Source organism: Calonectris borealis, chromosome 2 (genome assembly GCF_964195595.1).
Source record: "Calonectris borealis chromosome 2, bCalBor7.hap1.2, whole genome shotgun sequence".
NCBI lineage: Eukaryota > Metazoa > Chordata > Aves > Procellariiformes > Procellariidae > Calonectris > Calonectris borealis.
In genome coordinates this window covers 5,277,432-5,301,060 of record NC_134313.1, presented here as the reverse complement: position 1 = coordinate 5,301,060, position 23,629 = coordinate 5,277,432, and the positions used below count along the sequence as shown (strand labels likewise).

Sequence of the window (23,629 nt, the reverse complement as noted above, 5' to 3'; positions counted from 1 at the left end):
AAACCATATTCAGCGATGGCGCTTCTCAGCTGTGGGTGGAGACATCTTAATGAAAAGTAAGTTATTTTTGCCATGTGATGTTAAAAGAAATGAAGTTACCAATTCACTAACTTCAGCCTTTGGGACTGCTATTCTACTGAGATCATGCAAGCACACCAAGATCTCGGGGCCAGCACTGCAAGCAAAGTTCATCTTGAACCTTGTACAAGTCCTAGCCGTCCTCATGAATTAAACTGAGGGCATCCATGGTGCAGAACCAAACTCACATTGCCTACTCCCCCTATCTAACTATCCAAATAGATCTGGACTTTCTGCAACATGTGAAGAATTGTAGCTAGACTGTATTAATTTGGCACAGCAGCACGTTGTCTCAGTTGTGTGTTTTCCAGTCCTGCTCCAGCTCACGTCTCATCAGCGTGGAACTTGCATGTACACTGTACACATCCCTGCAGTGGGTCTGCAGGGTCATAGTCCAAGCCACAGTAAGTCCTAGAATAAAACTGAAGAATGAAGCTGGGACAAATGAGGGAGTAGTGTAAATGAAAATAAAATCTCCCTCTATCCTTTCTAGAGGTTATAACAAATAAAGCAATGATAAAAACTATTTATATATATCTGAATTATATAACCAAAATACTAGAAACGTGTAAGCCAGCTGAAAAAACTACCATTTAGAATTGGACTATATGTGCATCCTGCATAATCCTATATATATATATATATATATACATATATACATAAGCACAGGAAAATATAGGTATACATGTAGGACTGAAAGGTCACGGCTCACAAAAACCCAGGCGCAGGTGAGTGCATGTACATCTACAGGGTAACGCATGCAGCAATAAGCACTCAAAAGAAATAAATACACTTCATTAAGTGAATCCAATTTGTATTCTTCCTACACTGCACTGAGAAACATGCACCATACCACTGTTGAATGCATTTATGACATCCTTGTTTACTGCAAAAGGCATTTAATCTATGTAGATTTATACTTGCTCCTGTTACCACAACAGAGGGAGTGACTAACCTGATAAAGCAAAGCAGGTCAGAAGCTGTCAGTGGAGAAAGAACTTGCTACTGAATATAATCTGCCTTTTCAGTGAGAAAAATTGCTTTATTATTTAATAATTATGCTTTCTTCCATTGATGAGCAAGCACCCACACACTGGACTGTAACGGACGTGATCACACAGAACTACAACACACGCAAGAGCTGTGCAGCACTCAGCTCCCAGAGGAGCTACAGAGGCATGGCAATCTGCATGAGTCAGCAGCATGCCAGTTGTCAGGGTTGGAGCTGGTGGCAGGGATATTGGTTGGTGAAAGCAAAGCTCTCTCAGCTCCCACTATGAAAAAAGTGACTGCTGAAAATTTTTTTCAGTGCTCCAATGCAGTAAGAGTATCTCAGTGAAATCAGCAGGGTTGCCCTTGGGCAAGAGGAGAGTTCAGGAGAGAGTTCACTTACAACAGTGTTTGTTTTCAATTCCCAACTGGCTTAAAAATTAAATTTATAATAGATCACCACAGAAAAAAAACCAACAGGACAGCAAAGCGTAGTGATGCTGCTTTATGAAAATGCTATCATTACCAACTCTTTAGTATAACAATGGATAATGCACTCCGGTTTATTAATTCACGTTAAGAAAACTTTGGCTTTCGGGTGGCTTTTTTGACTCCGCACTTTGTTCATGTTCATGACTGCATATTCCACCCACGTGACCTTTTTTAATAAAGGAAAGGTTTTGCTCTTGCATATATAAAGATGCCATTCCGATACTCTACAGTTAAGATGTAGGTAGTACGATGATGACACTTGCGGTTTCCAGTTAGGGCCAAGTCTTGTTCTCAAGTTTCACTTCTGGCAACACTACTCTTTTTCAAGTCAATGATGTTGCCACACTGTGACTAATAGGGCACACATGCAAAATGTAAGACCTAATTGCTTGTTTCCTTGGCCAACTGATTCATGTTTTCACCTTGCTATCTGGCTCAGGAGTGTATCTTTCCCTTATATAGAATCTACTGATGAAGGATAATTTCTTACCTAATTTAGTCCCTCCATGATCCTCTTGCAGCTGCACAAACAAATGGGTTTTGCCTCCCCTTGTCAGTAGGGGAAGGTGGGAAAACAAGCTGGTAACACCAACTCCCTGCTAAAGGGCTTGTCAGCCAATTGCACTCCAATATTTAACCAAGCAATACTAAGAATCATATTTATCAAGTTGGTTTATACTGACCCAGCTCCGTTAGAGTCCAATACAATTTATCCATCTGTCACCAGTGGCTTTGATCAGGAGCATCTTAAGATGCTGACAAGTTCAATCAGAATAAGGGACAATTAGCACTGAAATCTTGGATTGGTACAGTAAGATTTGGAGGAAAAAAAAATGCCTGTTGATGGATATGCAAAGTTGGAAGCGATCAGTACAAACAATGACTAAAGACAGACACATCCTCCAAGCCCTCAATGAAAACAAAATGTAAATAAACTGAGGAAAAGCAAAGCACAGTATTACCTGTTAACTCTTCTAGGGCATTTTTCTGGCTTTATATCCAATTCGTAATGGTAGATATCTATTTTAGGAATGTCCATTTCAAAGAAGTTGGCCTGCAGTTTGATTGTTCTCCCAGAAGTGCCAAAATCTGGTCGAGGAGGGGGTTTAAAGGCATATCCCTGTATTGGTGGTGGCAACGGTGGAGGAGGTGCAAGCACTGAAAAACAGAGAAAGCACATATTAGCCATAAGCTATATCAAATTGACAGTTAAACAAATTTACAGGCTACTTCTTTTTAGTTACTTTTCAGGTAACTTCTTTTAAACAATCTAAAAACTGAAAAGAAAAAAAAAACCCTGCTATCAGGAGTCCATGAATTCTGACTTCTTCCCATGCTGGTTCACCATTTGCCGTATTTCTTAGCCCTGATTACTGAACAAAATCTTAAAACCAGTTGCATCTTCCTACACTACAAGTCAGATGGGTGGGAACTTGAGAGGCCAAGCGGGCACTGCTGGGAAAGTGAGAACCAGATCTTGGTTGCAGGGAAGAATCTCGGTTTCAAAACAGACACCAAAGCGAGTAACCTAACCACGTTTATTTGAGCAAACACCTATGAAATGGAGTTTCTACCACTTAAACCACCTTTGCAATCACATTTGAATGAGTTGCATGCATCTAAAGCCAATACAATGCATGCATTTCAGCTATATACATTTTGCTCTAATGACCATACCGCACAGCTTGCCAAAGAGGGAAAAACAGAAGCTGTTCCTACATGTTGCAGCTTTCTGGAAAACGCTATGTATTAGAATTAAACTATATCCTACTGCTTCCTTTAAACAGAAAGCAAACAGAGCAAATAGTCTACTGCTGCTGTACTGTATTCTTGAGCTCAAATACCAGCCATAGATCAGACAATGTGAAACAGAAGCATAATAAAAAAAAAGAAGCATAATAGCTGCTAGTGGTCGTTTCAATCTAGGAAATGCCATCAAAAATCCACAGAGAAATGCATAAGGTACCAGCTTGAGTTTTCAAAACTCCTGCAGCATCAGTACTCAGGTTTTCTGTGGTCTGGAGCAATAATAACTTGCAGCAAAATAACCCAGGAGGCTTCTCATTACTTATGTAAGAATCCAGGTGTGGTTTCCTGGGATTATCGAATTCAGTCCTCTGCTAGCACCAGAAACAATACGCATCCCCTCATTAACAGATCAGTCACCACTTTTCCACCCTCACTTTCCCTACTGGAAAGCTGTTCCAGAACTGTGATGCTCTAATGCTCAGAAACATCCTTCCATTTTTATTTATTCATTGTCAGGTTATACTCACAGACCTTTAGATTAAGTACTCATTGTATTTTTAGATTTAAACGAAATTCCCATTTAATTCTTAATTCTAGGCTATACTACTTCTATTAGTTTCTTCTCATAAACCAGGCTTCATTCTCATCCTTCCAGCCGTTTTTCCAAGCTAATGCATTTTCAGCTCAGCTTTCCTGAACAAGACCAAGTGTTATTCTACATGAGGTCCCATCAGGGTCCAGCACAACTGCACTGATCCTTTCATCTCTCAGTTGGAAATGTCAGGTTAATGAGCCCTAAACTACATTTGCCTGTTGCACCACTGCCTTATAATGGCAGCTCTTGGCCATCCAGTGACCAGTCAGTACGTGCATGCTTGTCTCAGTTGTTTATGACCGATCATCTCCCAGTTCACTAGTAACTCCCACGTAACATGATCTTTAATATATATATATTTTAACCCATATCTATTACCCTACTGCTTTCTGTATGATGCTCAGGTCCTGCTTTTCTGACAAGGCCTCCTATGCCTTATGATTAAGTGTCATGTACTTATTCCTAACATTTATGCATAAGATCATTAACGAAATAATAAACAAGATTATTCCCAACCTCAGTAGCATCATTTCCCCACTTTACGTTTCAACACTCCTCATGGCCAGTTTCCCACTCATCAGCATCTCCTTACTTATTTTTACCATTCTGTTAACCTGACTTTCAGCACCAACTTCCCCACATATCAGATATTTCACCAGAATCCAGATAGTTTGGTTTGACATTGGGAATATGATAGGGGTTTTGTTAGTTATTTTGTTTTATTTATTTATTTTAAAAAATCTTGCGTTCTCATGTGTTTTATATTTGGGAAGCTTGTTTCAGATCTTGTATTCCAAACATATTCTGAGGCATAAACCCTTTTGATGTCACGTTACAGAAGTTCAATTTGCTTTTTTCCCCCCTTCCTTTCGTAAACATTGCCATTAAAGTCTGTGATTCTCCAGCACTAACTTGATCAATATGTTAAAGATGCTAAAGACTTGCATTTCCATGACCTAAAACTTCAGGTTTCTGTGATAAAAGATTATTCTGTCTCCCTAATTTAAATACACCAACTCCTTCACTTTTGCTTTCAATGGAAACATAGCAATTCTCATTTGAATATTATTCTATTTATCCACCTTGCCTCTGCAGTGTCAACACCTGTACTGAAAAATGAAGCAAAGTATCTTCATAGTTTTCACACAATAGCTCTAGACTCTTATCTATAATCCAGTCCTCACTGCAAGCAGCCATCTGCCTCTGCATCTGACCTTTCCTATTTACATCCCTGAAGGCAAGTCAAAATACTTAGCTGACTAATTCCGCTCAACCTTTGGCAATTTTTTTATTTTGAATTCCTGCACATCTTGTGTGAGACATGGATTTGTCATCTTTTCTGAACACTTACAGGACCTCTGCTTACTTCAAATATTTTTCTGAAGGTGATTAACTCGCTCAGGTGGCCCCCACAGCCACCATATCCCCTTGCTTGGGGAACTTCAGGAACTTTACAGAGTTTCTGTGTCATTAATTGGAAGGAACCCTCTATCGTAGATACGACAATTAACAAAGTTATTCATAGCATTATCACTACAGCTGGAAAGTTACATAAAAAAAACACTCCCACAAATATTTGTACTTGCAATATGACAAAGGTTTCTATTAGCCACCTCCAAATCAGATCAGGAGGAGCTGCAGCAAGCATCTACCTCTACTCCATCAGAATCTCACTTACCATCTTTTCCCAAAGAAATCTGGCTCCCACCTATGATTTCAGCCATTCTGTTGCTTAATGCTTTACAGCTCATCACTGCATTAAAGCAGTTATTTTTATTTCCATCTTTTGTAACAGAACATTCCCATTTGAAAACCACGTTCTAGTCATTAATGTTATTCTATGACTTTTTTTGCATTGTTCCGTATGATCCCTATAGCATCACCCATTGGAAAATATTTTCATTTTCTGCCCAGGCTCCTGGCATTTTTATTTTAAGTTTCCATTTCTTATTATCCACACTGTGCATTCTAGCTGCATTATGTATTGCCTTACCACTATTACCTGGTCAACTATTATCTCATCAATATTAAGCATTTCCTTTCTCTTTACTGGCTATTTTTATGCCTTCTAACATTTCTGTATCTACTGCCACATCCTAACTCCCCTGCCCTTCCTTTTTCTGTGCCTGATTTGGTACGTCACAACTAGTTTTCAGAAATACGGAAAAAAAAAGCTTACAAGATTTGGAAGTACAAAGACTTGCATCGTAAAGGGGGGAACCCCCTCACAAGCTTTTTATGCTGCAATATTAAGTAATTTTGTAATTAAGTAACACATCCTCCTCCCACCGTATTAAAATGGGATCGTTTACTACTTCTCACAGGGGCGTAACAAAGCCATATCTAGAAGTGTTCAGGGATCAACAGAATCACGTTGCTCAACAACATCATTACATTCCTCCACTGGAGTTTTAGTGACAAACAGTAAATAAAAGTGAGGGCATATATTCAGTTTTGAGAATAACGTGAAACACTGGGAGAAGCACAGACTCCTGGGGTGTGTGATCGCACTTTTACAACCTGCACCTCTGACAGAGAAGGAAAAACAAACAAACAAAAAGAAGAACCATGCTGTTCAGAAAGCAGGACTACTACTGACCTGTATTTTCATGTTAAACGTATTTTTGAATTTTTTTTTTCTTCACAATCCAATTAAAAAAAAAAAAGGCAAGCTATTTCTGGCTCAACTCCCTAGGCAAACTTATTTAGGGCAGGGTGTTGCTTCCAAGAGATAAGTACTGTTTATTAAACAGCAGCATTGACCTAATAACCAGTCAACCTATATTTTTGCCACATAAAACAGATATGTATGCGTTACCTATAGGACTGAGGGATGTGAATTGAACTTCAAGGGAAAAAACCTAAGTATTACAACTACTGATCTGAATTCACTTTTTGGACTACTGCCTCAAATTAAGCATGCAAAAATCAAACTATCTTGTGTAAAATGGATTACAGCAACCAGCTGTGAAGTGTACAGAGTCACAAAATAGTGAATTCAGTGCCGATACGAAAGGATAGTTTTGTTATTCTTTCCTATCAAAGAAAAAACCGTGAGTTTCAATCGTAAAATACAGTTGCTACATTCAAAGCGATTCAATTGCTCCAACTCCTTGTTCAAGCACTCCTGCGTAATTCCCATCACTCCCTCACTTTTAAATGTGACAGAAGCTGTACCGATAAGAGAAGGCTTTTCTTAGCACAGAGGTTCCTATTGGGAGGTTTTGCAGTGTGGTGAGGTGTGTTACAGGGGATACCTCCGGACACCAGAGCTCGAGATGACACCCTGCTCAAGGAAACCTGCCAAAATTCATACCCCAACGCGTGTTTCTTGCTCCATTTCTGTTTTTCAGAGATTCCTTTACGAACGCAGATGATGCTTTTGGAGAGACACTATTTCAAAGCGTTGGAAAATCTACATGCATACCTAGAGTTTACTTTTAAAGCGCTGTCAAGCGAAGAATGAATTGGAAGTAAGATGAAAGACTAATAAACTGGAGCATCCGTGTGATAAGTATCAGAAGCTCCTCACTCATTTGCTAGATGATAATATGAATAATGAGAATGTTTCAGCCTTGATGTGATGATTGAGACCATCAAGAGCCCCGTTTTCAACGTGTGAAGTAAGGTACGCTGGGTATTGAATAATAAGGTGCCAGTATACTGTCTTTAGGCTTATTTTTATCATGAAAAAAATCAGACTTCCTATTATAATTCATCCAATTTACATAAACTCAACATTCATCGTTATCAATCTTAAGAAGTGTAATTTCCACCAAAAAAAAAGAAATCTGGAAAAAGACAGATATTAGAAAAATAACAAGCTTGTGGCAGTTTTCTAAAATAAAATTAATAATCAAGCAAAATTACTCTGTCAAAAGAGAGTGGCAGGGGAAAGGTGGTGGTAGAGGAACTCTGCACAATCCCAGAAATGCTGCTTTGTTACAAATACAGAGTTTTGCAAATCGAAAACATGACTACAAACGCAAGGCTGTCTCTGTGTGTGCTCCTACTTCAGCACGTTATTGTGGATCAAAACTAGAGATAAGAGAGTGACTCAAGGAGTCAGCTGGCCAAGACACTCCTAGTATATAAAAGGTGTGAATGAGCCACACTTTTGAATGAGCTCAGCTCATCTACTCCAAAATCCATGCACTTGTATAATGATGATTTTTCAAGACATTTAATTTATAACCATTTCCCACACATAGAGCGTTCATTTCTTTTGTCCTTCATTCTTCATCATTCTTTAAAGCTTAACTGCTTGTCTGCTCAACACCCTGGAAGCGCTGCCAGTCAGCACTATACTCGCACATAGAAGTTTTTTTAGCAAAGAATTATGCAATTTTAATGTGCAGTCAGATGCCTAATGAGTTACTAAATAAGAAAGGGCCAAACTAGTTGCATCTAAGGGCTTGTCGACACAGGAAACCGTCTGAGCATAATTATACTAATGTAATTATATCAGTAAGTTTCCTTGTGTGGCAAGTCCTAACGCATATTTAATAATCAGGTGATGTTTTCACAACTCAAAGCATGTTTTAGCATTGGGCTACCGCAACCCATGTTTGTCGATAGGAAGTCTTTCTAAAACCATTTTTCTAAAAATATAGTCTCTAAATGAAACTAAGGTGAAGGAAGGAAGCCTTATTTGGAAGCTTCACTTTCAGTTAAGGTTTCTAATATCAGACAACAGGGCACCTTTTCCGGATCATGACTACGGGTGTTTTCAGATACTGCCGCACAATAAAAGATGCGCTTTTCAAAGTATTTTAGATACACTAATTACTTGATACCCAAGTATTTAATACAAGGCGGCCAAACTTCATACTAGTATACAGAATTTTAATTCAATATGTAATTCAATTCTCCTGCAGCACTTGATTTGATCTACCTTGCTTGCCTGCCCCAGCCTTGCAGACAGCACGGACTATACAACCATTGTGCATATTCATTGCTGCCTCCAGGTCAGTTACCAATTCCACCACACAGACAGAGGAGGCATCACTCCTTGGAAAAAAAGGGGTTTAATAACTTGCCCTCAACTAGCGATCAGCTGTTTTTCCTCCAGAACTGCAGGAAACAAAAAAATGACAAACATGTTTATCATGATCAGGTTAAAAAGAACCAAGACTGGCAAAGGAACAGACACATCTGCTTGAAAAGGCTTTTCCAGCAGCTGCTGTAGAGGTGCTGAGTACCATGAACATAGAATAATGTAGGTTGGAAGGGAGTTGACTTGTCAAGTCAAGTTTCGAACATCTTCAAGGACAGAGTTTCCACAACATCTCTTACAACCTGTTCCAGTGTTTGATGACCCCCGCGGTAAAATAAACTTGCCTTATACTCAACTGGAGTTTCCTGTGTTCCAGCTTCTCTCCATTGCCTCCTGCCCTGTTCTGGTGCACCTGCCACGAGTCTGGCTCCATCTTCTCCATAGCTTCCCCTTAGGTAGTTGTAGACAGCCAGAAGATTACCCTTTAGCCTTCTCTTCTTAAGGTTGAACAAACCTGATTCTCTCAACTTCTCCTGGTACGCCACGTGCTCCTTCCCCTAGCCACCTTGGTGGCCTGTCACTGGGCTTGCAAACAGGTAATATGCCCTTTTGGGAGTGCAGTTTGAAGTGGGAGAATGGGAGATTTGGAGAGGGTACACTCCATGGCAGAGGAAACAGGGTTTCCACAAATAGCTATTCAAATACCAGCGATAGAGGGAATCCAGAAAGAATGTAGAAAACATCCAATACGAATCCTTGACAGGATCTGCACAGAGTTTTTATTGACATATATATATGGTCAAAGCAAGAAAAGGAATACAGGAAGTTGAGCCTTTTCTTTTTAGGACACAGCTGAAAAAAGCTTTGGGCTGTCTTCAAGTTTTCTTACAGTCTAGGTTATAGACAGAAGTTTAACTTTTGCACTGGCTTTCTGTTAAGAGCCGTTAGAGAAAGATAGGAAAAAAGCTGGCAGTGTTTTCTACGAGATAAGGAAAACTCAAAGCTGCAGCTCATAGTCTCTTGATATTTTTCTGCATGTGTTACATTTCTGTCATTTCTTTTCTCACTCTGACCATATATAAACTGTGCCTGGATCCTGTCAAGAATTCATATATGATGCCTTTCACATCATTTTTGATGGAGCCCCTCTGTAGAGGTTCTTCTGGTCTCTCAGTGAGCGACTACCACACTTTCTAGCCACGGCACGTTGCGTATGCCGAGGTGGGCTATCAGAGCTAGCTTCAATACTCATGAGCAAAAATGAAGGAGCTGTCCTCATACTTGGTCATATTTTAAGTCCCAGGTATGACTGTTGAGAACTTCAGGGATCCCACTCTGCCAGATTGCTTCTAATTTCTTAGCATTGTAGTATGAAATTAAATACCTTAACAAGGAGTCAGAGTGTTAGATAAACAGCATTGCCTTCAAACCTGTAATTTCATTATCTTCAGTAGACCTAATCTAGACATGATTTTTATTGAGTAATTGTCACTTACTGCAAAAGAATTCAAGCAATGTTAACTCTCAAGTCAACCCTTTTATGAAAGATGTCCCTGCCCATGGCAGGTGGGTTGGACTAGATGATCTTTAAAGGTCCCTTCCAACCCAAATCATTCTATGATTATTTTGTCTGGAATAATCAGTTACATATCTATAGCTCCCTTGGTTATCCTGATTACTTTTTGACCTCTGTAAGATAGAGACGTGATCTCTTCACAGTGCCAGAAGTGATATGATACACAGAGACCAGAATCACTCCCAGACACCAATGGTGTGAGCAAGTGTTGCAGTCAGAGATGAAAGGGAGAAACAAGACATCAATCCACCTTGCTTTGTAAGTTATGACCATGTTTCAAATAAGAATATGTGAAAGACTACAAGAACAAAACGCCAGAGAACCAAAGCAGAAAAGATCAATGCTGCAGCAAGAAAGCAGCAGGCGAGAAACTAAGAATGGTTCTTTCTAGCCCGCAAGCTTCTTCTGGACAATGTCAATTAGCAAAAGACACCAAGTGTTAGTACTTTCTTTTTCCTCCCACATTCTCCTTTCAGCCTAGACCTTCAAAGTCATCCTCCAAATTTTCAAATACTAACAAGCTGGTTCTCACCACTCTACTGGCCACCTGCAAATGGGGCGAGTGGCAGAAAAGCACCATCAGAGCACACAAGGAGCATACAGAGCGTAAAACATCTATCCTTATTGTTAATAAGCCAGGTGGCTTAACCAATCCCTGTACGCAAAATTGTACAAAATACTACTGAAATCCTTCTTAAGAGATGCAGAGAAATGCTTTTAATTACAAACTGCAATGTTGAGTTAAGTCATCCAAATAGTGAGCCTCATCCAAACAATGGAAGGGATGCTTATGGCTTACCCACAAGTCAGCAACCCAGTTCAAAGTTAAACGTGAATTCAAACTACAAAATAACTCCATCTTCAGGCAAACCTCTACTCGATGAAGGGGGAAATGGAGAACATTCTTAGTGCTATTTATCACACTTGACCGTACTGAGTCTTCCAATAATATTTACTTCAATGCACACACTGAAGTCTCCACCAAACTACTTGGTGTGAATATCAGATGAAAAAGCACTTGCATTCAGTCCCGAGGAGAGCACACAGAGTCATTCCAGCTAGTGTCAGGCGCAGAACTGAGCTCAACAAGGGGTACTTAACGCTGGGGGGGGGGGGAGGGGGGCGAAGGGCTGTGGCTAAGTACTTCAACACCTTTGCACGCACAAACTGCTATCAAATAACAGCATCAGTACTGTACACCTCACTATGACACTCCGTTACCTCTATAACTCAAGATCTCAGTATGTCATAGATTTTTTTCCCCGCTTAGAAATAGTATGAACTGGTCTCTGTATTATAGCTCACAAGCAGACACTGGACAGCTTAAATCACCTGAACCAGAGTTGTAGTTCTCAGCATAACGTTGCTCCCCCAACCTTTCTACCAACACCTTTCCCTTCCCTTCCTTCTCCTTCCAGATCCCTTGCCATTACTTCCCATGCCTCTCCTCTCGCCTTCTGTATTATTAGAGACATTAGTGCCCACATGCACACAAGCTCCACTAAGCTTAACGAGCTCTAATGGCTTGGGCTTTACTCTGTTGCCGCTGGCATGTCTTTCTAGTGTGCTGTGCCTCCCCAGCTGGAAACTGGTGCCACAGAGGCCCCAAATCCCCGTTCTCTGTGGTATTCACATTGTATACAATTTAATGAAACACAGAAATAATTTGTCCTCAGCTTATTAAAGAAATAAGCTAGGATGGCCATATTTTGCACTGTACCTTTGTGAGCACATTCATATCCTCACAGATTTTGGCTAGCAGTATTTTTTTGTAAAATCTAAAAATAAAAATTTTAAGTTGTCTTCATACCTAAGATACTTTTTAGTTTACGAAACTCAACTGTTGAGCTATAACTCAGAAGCAGTCATGCTTTCCTTGAAAAAGAAATCTTTCCCCATACCCATACTGCATTAATCTACAAAAACATGAACCCTCTCGTGGCTTAGTTTCAAAATAGAAAATTCACAGTTAAGAGCCGAGGTTATGATTTATTTCATCATTTTAGACAGTGAAAGCAACTGTAGCAGCATCTTCAACATGCAAGAGATCCAACAGTATCTAATGCGGTTTCAAGAGATAGGGCTGTGGTTTTCAGCATCGCTGAAAAGAGGGGTAAAATGCAGTTTCATAATAATGGAATAACTGAGATATGACGAGAGTGTAGGCTTTCAGCAGAACTCCCCTATGAGAAATTTTTTTTTCCTATTACATCTTGGGTTTTTTCCCTCCACCTGCTTCTGGTAAGCAACTTAAGTTCTCATATTGATACAAACCAAAACTCAGTTGTGGCACTGTGCCACCCCAGTCATGACGGCAACAACATGGGAGGAGACCGCAAATAATGGCATCTTACTATAGGGAGATCCAAATCACCACAGATCTTTTTCTCTGGACATAACTAATTTTCTCCTGCAGTGTCACTATCAAAACCTTACTCCATGTGGCACCTAGTCCTGTAAATTTCCATTTTTGGTCTGTGCATTACTTTAAGGAGTCTGTGAAAGGTAAGTTTAAAAGCACATAAGTTTCCTACAGAGAGGCCTATACCTCCACTGAAATTTTACTTTAAAGGGGGATTTGCAAGTCAGAAACAATTAGAAAAAAAAAATACCACTACTGTATTCTAATCACATAATGAAACCCAAACAAAAAAGCTTCACTTCCTTGCCCTGGTGGGAAGCTTCCTCCTTCTGAATGAAGCTCTCACTTTTTAAACAACACACCCTTATGCAAACATTCTGAATCCATACGAATTATTCCTAAACATTTCCTCATTAAACACTGAAGCTCTTTCCAAAAAGAAACATACTGGTTCACAGAGACATTAATTCTTCCGTATTGTCATTTCTACTTGAACTTGGGTTTCTTCTCTATTTTATTTTTGTTTTGTTTGTGGTTTGGAGGGTTGGTGGTTTTGGGGGTTTTCTTTTTAAACCTATGTCTCTCATTAGCTTTCTCAACAGAAATATTCAAGTCAAAAGAGCTGAAGTTGACGAGTACTATTGTTTGAGAAACCTTACATTTCACCGGCAGTTAAAAAACACAAACAAGAAAACCCCTGCTCTCCCAAAGTCTTGTCCTCCACATGGGAGCAAACGAAGATTTCAGAAACGATGGAGGAGTATGATGCGGCCAGAGAGCACAACCAACAGAGGGATTGATTTAAAAAAAAAAAAAAAAAAAACAAAACAGTAGAAAGGGTGCATTCACTGCAAACCACAAGTTGTATGAAAGGACAATAAAATAAGTTCATTATCAAAGGATAAGCGAAGCCAAGAACACAGCAACATTTATTTACCCTCCGTATGAATAGATGCCTGTCCTTTAATAGTAAACACTTGCTAAACAAGTTTCAGAAGGTATATAATGAGGCCCCAGTAATAATTACGTTTTAAAGCCTTATTCATCTACATGACAAGTTTAACTTCAAACAATTTTTAGATTGATCTAGCTAAGGCAGTGAAACCTCCCCTCTTGGGAATTCTTCTAAAATTGGCTTATTTTAAATAAATCTAAATTAGCACATCCACACACACTTCCTACTACTAAATTAAAATTTAAATTTCATTATTTTCTCACATTAATAAGCTCTAACATAAATTTCATGACTGAACTAAGAACACAAAAAAAGCACCACTAAGACAAAAAGTTCTAAAGCTCCAATCTGTGACATTAGCAGCTCGAACAGAGCCACCCACGGTATCTAACACTGCCTGCCAAGTCAGCTCTTCATCTGGCCAGAAAAGAGTTACAATTTTTTTTTTCCTAGACTACATACAAAGTCATCAACTTGATTCCCTATACTCAAATCTGCGCTGTAAAACCAACATAGTTTCAAAAGTATATTTTCATGCTCCCCAAGATGACATGCTGAGATTAGTTTATTCCTCAAAAGACTGACGACTTAATTTTTGCTCTGCAGCCCCCTTGTTTCAGTCACATCCCAGTACAGGTTGAAAGTGACATAATGAGACATAAAGTTCACATATTGTTTAAACATACGGTCTTCAGACATATTTTACGGAATTATGTATTATGTGATTTAACTCTTCATACAGGTGAAAGAGTTAACATTAAGCATATTCTCCACGTTCTGATTATAAAGCAACTTGTACAAGGGAATGCAATCAGGCTGTTGCCACAAGAGCTGTTAGGAAAGACATGTGGAGCCCAAAACAGTGCAGGTGTATGTAGTTATTCCATATCTCTGAAAAGTTAAATTTTTTAACACTTCTCTCAAAGATAGAGACTTTCACAACCGCAGAGCTATCATGGCATATATTAACGCTGGCATCCAGGCCTTAACAACTTCACTTCAGGCCATAAGAAGCTCACATACAACTTAAGCTGGTATAAGACAGAACTAGCACCGAAACAGAAGTCCTGCCTTCACGCAGCCGTTCAGTCTGCCCTATGATCCCAAAACTTGCGTTATCATGAGCGTTCCTGCAGAGAAGCAAAGCACCTAAAACTAGGAGGGGCATGAAGGCAAGTAATGAAAGGGACTTGGCTTTACTCGGGATCGGTCTGCCCAACAGTGCACAAGGCAGCCTCCCACACTAATGCCTGCAGGACCATTTCTTTCTGCGTTAGGTCTACATTAGGCTAGTTTAAGATGAATGTAAAACTACAGGCTGACACACAGACAGCTTCTAAATCTACTCTCAGCAACGAAAAGTTTTATTTTTCAGTTGCCTGTTTAATGAAGGTTGAATGGAGACTAAAACCTACAACAAAGACAAAACACAACTGAGCAGCACTGGCAAAAAATAAAAGAGGACAAACAAATCACAACAGGAGAGAATGAACTACTCTTGCCACATCTGTGATTAAAAAAAAATACAAACAAAATTTGGCAGCACTGTGGACAGCTCAGTGAGAACCGAATTCAAAAGACAACGCTGATGGCAGCAAGAAAGAAAAACGTCAAAGCAAGCTTTGGACTGACTTGATTATGCCATTTATCAACAGTATTTTCCCACCTAAATCAATGGTTTGCTTCTACCTTGCCTGTGTCCAGTTTTGTGAAGTCATACAGTTTAAAAAAAACCCAAACTCTTCTTTCTAGAAAGCCTGGTCACCAGGTATCACACTGCTTCACAGCTGCAGCAAGGCTATAAAGAAAGATATTTAGGAGAAATATTTTTCCTTAACACAAAAAGCAAAGAGAGACTACAGAAACAGATGAAATAATGCTCATACTAAAAATTTTTATTTAAAAGCACTAAGGTTACTCTGAAAAGAGAATAGTAAAAGCAAAACAAATTAAAATGGAGAGGTTAAAATGAATTGCATTAACCTATGGTGCTCACTAAACACACTGAAAGACACCACCTATCATGAGTATACAAAAATATGGGCATCATCTCAGTCTGAGGATTTAAAAAAAACACTTCCTGGACAATACTAAAAAGTCTCTTGGAAGCACTACTTCTTAGAAATGGCTACCAAAGAGAACTGTGTACTAACAAATTACAACTCTGGTGTAAGACATGAGATACACTATAGAAGTCCAGTCTATCTGGGGATGATGCTATTCAGGTCTGTCTTTTACTTTTCCCAATTTTGATAGCATAAAACGGATACGGAAAAGTTTAAGTTCAACTTTGGCTACTACAATAAATGGGAAAAGAAAATAAAAAAACCCCTTGCACCAAGTTGGAAAGTGCAGCACCACTTCCCTAGTCGATAGGATAAGAGATAGTTTACATTCTAGTGGGCTGCTTTGTGTGTGCATCAGAAAGGATGCATGATACTAAAGCAAATTTATTGGACAAATGCATGGAACAGATCCTTATCCACAGCCACTACAGTTAAAACTATGTAATATTTTCCACCAGCTATTTTTTTCTAGTTCATAACTTACCAAAAATAAGATACTGAAGGTTGACTTTTCTTAATTTTCAAATTTAGTAATGTTTTCTGGTAGTCTGAGTATTAGAAATTCCATCACTAAATATATGACCAAGTGTTCCACTAAAACTTGAAATAAGGAAGGCAATACACAACAAAATTTTGACAAGTCTTACAAGTTTTGTAAAGCCATTGTTGGCACATGCTTAGCTGACACAAACAAGACTTTCATTACACATGTAAAGTTCCTAATTAGCAAGAACTGTGTATGTTTGCAAAGCCAATTTAGCAGGTAGAAGTTTACCACGTTCATCGACTTGATCCCTGCATTTTCTGGAAGGCCAAAAGTATTTAGAAAGGCTGTTTTCTGAAATGGAAAAATCTTTCCCTCCTATACTGTTCAAAGTGGGTAGAAGAACAGACCATCGTATGATAATCTAAGACATATTTTCTTTTACAGAGTTAAAGCATTTAACCCCCTTTCCCACCCTTCTGTGAAATAGAGGAAGACTGGTCGTCATAGCAGTGCAGGAGAAGGTATACAAATTGTGAAAGCAGTACTTCCCTGAAAGTCAGGAAGGTTTGGCTGTTCCTCTATACTCTTTCTATATACATTACAACACACCACTAAGTATACATGAGGACACAATGCAAAAGTGAAAAATTTCAAGAAGAAGGAAAAATAAGTGTACAAAATCCCATGTGACTGCATGGTCAGTAAGAGAATCACTGCTGAAAAAAGTTTCACTTTTCACAGAGCAAATAGCATACTTCAGTTCACTAAGGAAAGGAGAAAGTTTGGTTCACACGTATGACAACATCAATTACCTTTTCATCAAATGACTACCTCATCTTTAAGCCACCTTACGACTACACAGCTAGTTGAAGCAACATAATAATATGCAGACTTTTTCTTCCTTAGGAAAATATACTGGCCATGACAACAATACGCTTGAAGAAGTTACACTGTGTTTTGTACGTTGTAATGTCGTCAAATGCAACTTAAATTTAAGGAAAAATTCTCACGCAAAAAGGAAGAGAGCTGAAGCTGTGCATTCAGTTCTCATTTCCTCTTCTATGTATGGCAGCTTACAATGAATTTCAACATAATTTACTTTCTAAAATGAAGCCAAAGGAACTGGGCAACTCTGTGATACCAGCAGAGCTAGCGCAGTAAGAGCAGGTCCAGATCCATCCCCAAACGAAAACAAAAAGCCCTTCTAAGAAGAGAAGAGCAGACCCTTGACAGGAGGTACACAGGAGTTCTTGCTGCTACTGGGGTGCGAGCCAAGAGGATGCTGGTAGAGTTAAATTCCACGAGACAAAGACATTGCCATTTCTACCATCCCAAGTAAGGCATGAGCACACCCTTCCCTGCATCACGTTTTAGGACTAAAGAGTCCAAAAGAGAGTCAACATTCAACTATCGCAGGTCTTCAAGAAAATATATGGAGTTAGAAACAAGTACACACACTGAAAAACAACAAGAAAGATTTAAAAGTTTCAAGTCTGTTAACAATTTTAAAGAGGTAACTTACAACTAAACAACAAGTGAGAAAATAACCTTAGTTTCACTAGTTTGATGCAGAGGGCTCAAAGTTGGTTTTTGTGTTAGGAAAAAAAGGTTATATTTTACATGCAAAGCCATAACTCCCTTCACAAAGTCACTCTTTTTCAGACAACTGCTGCTTCAACAATAAATTAAGACCTTGAGTAGCAGGCAAAAATCAAATATCCTTTCAAAGAATAAAAAGAGAATCTATAGCGTGTGAAGTTTAGAATTTGTAAATACACGAATACCAAGCAGTGTAAATTACAGAAGTTTATGCAAGGTTTAATCACTTAGAATATAGAATTCTATGATTCTATGATACTTCTTTAAACTGAACGACAGTATTTTTATTATGCCACTTTGACATTTTTCTGTCCTTCTATAAAAAGATATACCAAAATGTAGCAGCACCAAACTTCTTTTTCTTAACAACAAAAAAAATTTCTCTCTTGTATTTTCAGATTTTTTACTTTTCACAGTTTCCTGAAGGCAAAAAAAGTGTATGGGCGCAATGCTTCAGCAAATTCAACACCAAGTCGAGAACTCGAATGGTATTTGGGAAAAAGGAACAGGGATCATAGGTTTCCTAAGCATGAAAACAGTGATTTCATGATGTCCCCCTCTTGTATAAAAAACATCTTACTCCCGATGTAACAGCATGTTTGAACAAAGTTTCCACATTCAGCAGCAATTTTTTGAAATTAGTCAGATATGGCCTCCTAAATTGCTTTATACTGTTTCCAGAAAAAGAATTAAGATTAAAATAGCAAACCCTGTGGCAAATTGAGCGATTACATTGGCAGGAGGCCAGCACCACAGGCACCCTCAGAACAGGGTTGGCTGCAGTGTCCAGTTTGGCGACGGGAGCTGGAAGAGCAAAGTAGCTTGTACGCATCAGCAACGTTTGGAGAAGCAAACAGCGGCAAGATCTAAGTTACAGATGTGGACGGAGCTTTTAAGTGGTGTCAAGGACGTGCTGACAGACATATAGAGGCTGGAGTTCTTGTGCATTCACGGCAGCTGTGGCTCAGTTGTAACTGTTGTTGTAAACCACACTTCTTACTCACTCCTCAGAACAGGATTTCAGCATACATTCATTTTATAGGTATCAGATTAACATATGGAAAGGGACTTTCACTGGCAGCTCGCAGGCCACATGTAGCCTTACACAAGACAACTAAGCATCCTGCTGACAGTCCCCGTTTTCAGACTAGTTCACAGTACAGCCACGCTCTCTTAAAAAAACTTTACTCAAATGCCCTGCCTTATGATTTGGTGTGGAGCAGGAAGCTGTTTGGACTGCTAGAAGCCACTATGCTGCTAAGGCTCTCTGTGGATGATTTCACAGGAAGGAAACGGAGAGTCTCACGATGTGGAGAACTCACAGCTCATACCCCAGAACAGACACCACCACTGCCCAGCTCTGTGCAGGGGGAAAGGGCTGAGCCACAGAGATAAACTAGGAAGTAAACAAGATGGAAGATGAGCTTGGCTGGAGGGAGCAGGATAGCAGAAGCCTGAGACACACACCAGTAACATGTAGCAACCTAGGACTCAGCAGAAGTACAGTGTTTGTTCTATCAAGAGCCCGAGGTGAACAGAGAGGTGTTCTGGTAAGGGGAAAATACCCTTACACACTGAACGTGGGTCCCTGATGGTAGACAGCAGCCAGCGATGCTGGTGACATGGAAGTAATATCATTCTGAGTGAAAGGGAGAGTGGCAGGATCAGACAGAGAGCAAATAAAGGAAGATAAAGAGACTCCCACACGTAAAACTACTTTCAGCCCATACACTGGCAATATTTTCAATTATTTAGCTCCTTACGTATAACTTCAAAAAAGATGTATCAATAGGTGAACATTAGCAACAACAGCACAATTTGAGCACCATGAATACCTGTGAACTGAAAGTATAGCTGTACCTGAGCAAGAGAATCTGACACTAGAAGCCACCAAATGGTTACATCAATAGTCACACACAGTACTGAAATGTGCGAATGATGTTATACATGAAAGCAAAATCTTGAACATCAGTCTGGATACACACAGCTGGAGAGACCTATCTTCCTGGTGCATCTAGTAAAAGTCTTTGTGCATTGTAGAAAGAAAAGCAAGAAAGTAAAAACAGAGGAGCTGTACTCTAAGAGGAAGACAATCATTCTAATTGTCTTTCTTGATTCTTGTCCCTTCAAGAGAATCAAATCAGAGAAAAAAAAGAAGCCAGCACCTAGCTCTGGTGTTAGGTGAACGCTCTTACAGTAGAAGCATTCGTAAGAGAAGCAGTAAAAGACATCCCAGCTACAGGTCCTATATTTCACTACATTATTCTTTGCTAGATTATCCGTCTAAGAGAAAAGATTTTATGCAAAACTGTTGAGAACAGTAATATAAAATAAAGTTCCACTTATTTTGAAACTTTTCTAGAAGAAAACTAGGTACCAGTCACCCAAACATTGTAGTTTCTACGTAAGAAAAGAATTCTCACCACAGAAACAGCCTAACACTAAGAAGAAAAAACACTGTCCCATATTAACTGCACAAACTCCCACAATATTAACCTATCTTTCCCCTAAATAATATTAAATGTCCCTGATCGAGTTGGTAACCTTTCTTCTCTCCACACACAGCCTTCCTTTGCTCCCAGATTTCATTACACGACGGAGCCTGAAGACATCTAATGAAGCCGATAACCTCTTCCAGCCCTACCCGATATCTGGATACGGTTTACCTGCATTTAAACAACACAAACTAGCGCAGCACAGTCGTTGACAAACACGCTGTTAGCCAAACACGGCCACAGCGGCCTGAACTTCTGTGCACGGCGAGACGGGTATCCCAGGCTAGCCCAGGAGGATGCAGCCGCTACGAGGATCTTGGAGGGAGGAAATGGAGACCCCAGTCCATACCGCGCTGCCAGCAGGAGGCTGAGCTGGCAGGAACAACCAAGCACTGGCCTGGGGAAGGCAGCACGTAGCGCACAGCCGAGGGGACACCCCGGGGACGGAGCGGCGGCGGGACGGGGAAGGGAGGGCGGCGGGGGGATCTCTGCCGTCTCCCACCGCCCCAGCAGCCACCGCAGCGGCTACCAGAGCCCCGTGATGGGACCTCTCGCCCGGGAGAGGGGAGCAGCCCCCCTCGCCTCGCCCCCCTCTGCCCGCCCGCCCCTCCTTCCCCGCCGCCTCGAGGCTCGCCTCCCCCCTCCCCGCCTCAGGCCGGGGCCAGCCTCCCGCCGCGGCAGAGGGAGGGGAGAGGAGGACAGGGGAAGGCGACCCTCCCCCTAAAAGGGGCCTCCGGACACGCAGGCTCGCTCGCCGCCCTCCCCGAGGTGGCGGCAGCGGCCTGACCCCTCCTTCCCCCGCGAGCGCGGCCGGCCGCGGCCTCAGCGGCTCCAGCCAGGCCCGAGCCGGGGCGGGAGGGGAGCGCGCTCGCGCAGGGTGCCCCCCCCTTCCCCCCAGCGCCTCGCCGCCGGCCGTTGGCGCCTCGCGCCCCCCGTCTCGCGGCGCTGGGGGCGGGGGGGGGGGAGGCAGAGTTGGCCGCAGAGGGGGCTCGTGCCGCCTCCCGCGCTGACAGACCGCCTCGTGCGCCAACGGTCACCCCCTCACACACACACCCCACACACGGCGGCCGAGCTCAAACCCCGCCGCCCCGAGAAAGAAAAAGTCGTTCCGGCGGCTCGAGGGAAGCCCGGAGGAGGGAAACAAAACCGGCCGAAGCCTCACCGGGTCCGGCGGAGGTGGCTCCCGGGTACATGTCTCCGTGTGCGGCGGCGGAGGCGGCGCCTCTCTCCAGGTCCCTACCGCGGCAGCAGCTCGAGGGGAGGGAAGAGGGGGAGGGAGCGAGCCCGAGCCCCGGCTACGCTGTCGGGGGAAGGGGGAGGAGGAGGAAGGGGAGGGGAGGAGGGAGGAAAAGAAAAGGGGAAAGAAAAAAAAAAAGAAAAGAAAAGAGGGAGGAGGGCCGGGCCGGCGCCGGGAAACCTGGTTACTCGGCGGCACTGAGGAGCGGGGAGGTGGGTGGGGAGAAGGGAGGAGCCGCGGGGTCACGGGGAAGGGGCGCTCCGCCCGCTGCCGGCTCCTCCGCCCTCCTGCCCGCGGCCCCCGTAGTCCGCGTAAGCAGGGCGGCCGGCCCGCCCGAGGGGCCCCGTTCCCCGTAGTTCGGCCGCGCGGTGGGCCCGGGCCGAGCCGCGCGCCCACCGCCTCCGGTCCGCCAATTGGAGCTGACCACCTTTCTGCCGCCTCCTCTCCTCCCCCGCACGAATTTAATCAACTGGATCTGAACAGCTCTACCACAGCCCTGCCGTCAGTACCCACGCACGTTGTGCTTTGCTCTTCTTACAGCCTGCCAATGTGGCTAACCAGACACGAACCATTTGTAGCAGGAGCCTTTCTAGGCCCTGGAGTCACCCACCAAGATGAACCATGGCTCCTTTTTACCAAGCCTCTGCCTTAGGCAGGTGCAACATCAACAGTCAAACTAAAACAAAGTGTATGCTACAGACAGGAGACTTGTTCTTTCTTTCAATGAGACCTTGGAAAATAACTGTGTGCCTCTAGCTCGCTCTCCACTACCTCTCCTTCAAGGCAGTTGGCCTAGTTATGCATTTTTAAAAGGAATGCTGGAATGGCATCAATACTACTTGTACTGCTTGATCTTGAATGCCCTGTTTACTTGAAAATTGGATCTGATTGTTGCATTTCTTTTATACCTCCCCTACCCTATAAGACAAAAGCAATGCTGCTGTGAAAACCTCACATCAGTCACCTCACGGATCTCACACCTCCATACCACATCCACTTTTTGTTACATCTATGAAACCCAGCTGTGTTGTGGTACCTTACTGTCTTGTACAACCAGATAATCTCTGGCCGTATGTATGTAAAGTTTAGTACGGGGGAATACCGACTAGCAATAATGTGAAAGAGGCATAGTATTGCTCAGTATGATGCACTGAGACCCACGAGATACCAGTGATGATGATTCCTGTAGCCGTCCTGTAATCACCTCACTGGTACCTCTTCCTTTCAGGAGGAGAAAGTAGGAAAAAAAAATCTTAAACCTGCTAAGGAGGCAAAGAGCAAGTTAATGATGCTCGCTTCCACCAGAAATTGTTACCTACAGAACTACAGTATAGCAGCTATCATCCATACTTTCATTCACCTGCTCCATTTTCATGTGGAAGCCTTTAAAAAAAAAAATGCAGTTTTCATCCCAGAACAGTCAACCCCCTTCAAAGTCAACTGAATTCCTTCAGTAAATTATCATCTGCCAAAGGACAACAGAAATATATGGCTTGTATGGTTCATCAAACCAATTAATATCCTCCTTCATCAGTTCATATTTGAAGCATCTCATTCATTGTTCTGAAGTTACATCAACTGTATGTTTAGTCTTCCGTTTGGGTCATACTTGTAGGTATTCAAGGGTTGTTATTAACAGCTCAGCTTTCACTTGAAGTGTACTGTTCCTGAAACCATTGTCACCATTAGAGTTTCCACTGGAGTGATTTTGGATTTGTCTGCATTCCAAGCTCCTCAAGTTGCTGGAAAGTAAAGATTTACCAGTAACTATAAACAAATAAAAGAAAAAATCATAGGTCAACTTTAGTTCTAGAGTAAAGCCAAGTAGCTCTAGCAAAATTATAAAGATAAACACGGGAGCTGGCAAAGGGGTTGCTGTTTTCCTCTCTGTGAGGAGTTGGGTAACATTTTTGCACAACCACCAATAATTTCTGGTTCACGCTATATAACCT

The 23,629-nt window shown here is 41.6% G+C and overlaps 1 protein-coding gene across 3 annotated transcripts in view; it reads right to left on the bottom strand.

Moving 5' to 3' along the window:
- The window catches only part of AGO2 (argonaute RISC catalytic component 2), a 62,961-nt gene extending 41,056 nt beyond the window's left edge, over positions 1-21,905 (bottom strand). For 2 of the 3 annotated variants that reach the window (XM_075141092.1, XM_075141093.1), the window contains exons 1-2: positions 21,603-21,905; positions 2,523-2,718 (exon numbers count right to left, since the gene is read on the bottom strand). In XM_075141092.1, the coding sequence (XP_074997193.1) occupies positions 2,523-2,718; positions 21,603-21,633 (227 nt within the window). In that variant the 5' untranslated portion in view covers positions 21,634-21,905. Of the gene's footprint in view, positions 1-2,522; positions 2,719-21,602 lie in introns of those variants that run through there. The other variant, XM_075141094.1, reaches the window with a different exon arrangement.
- Between the last annotated feature and the right edge of the window lie 1,724 nt (positions 21,906-23,629).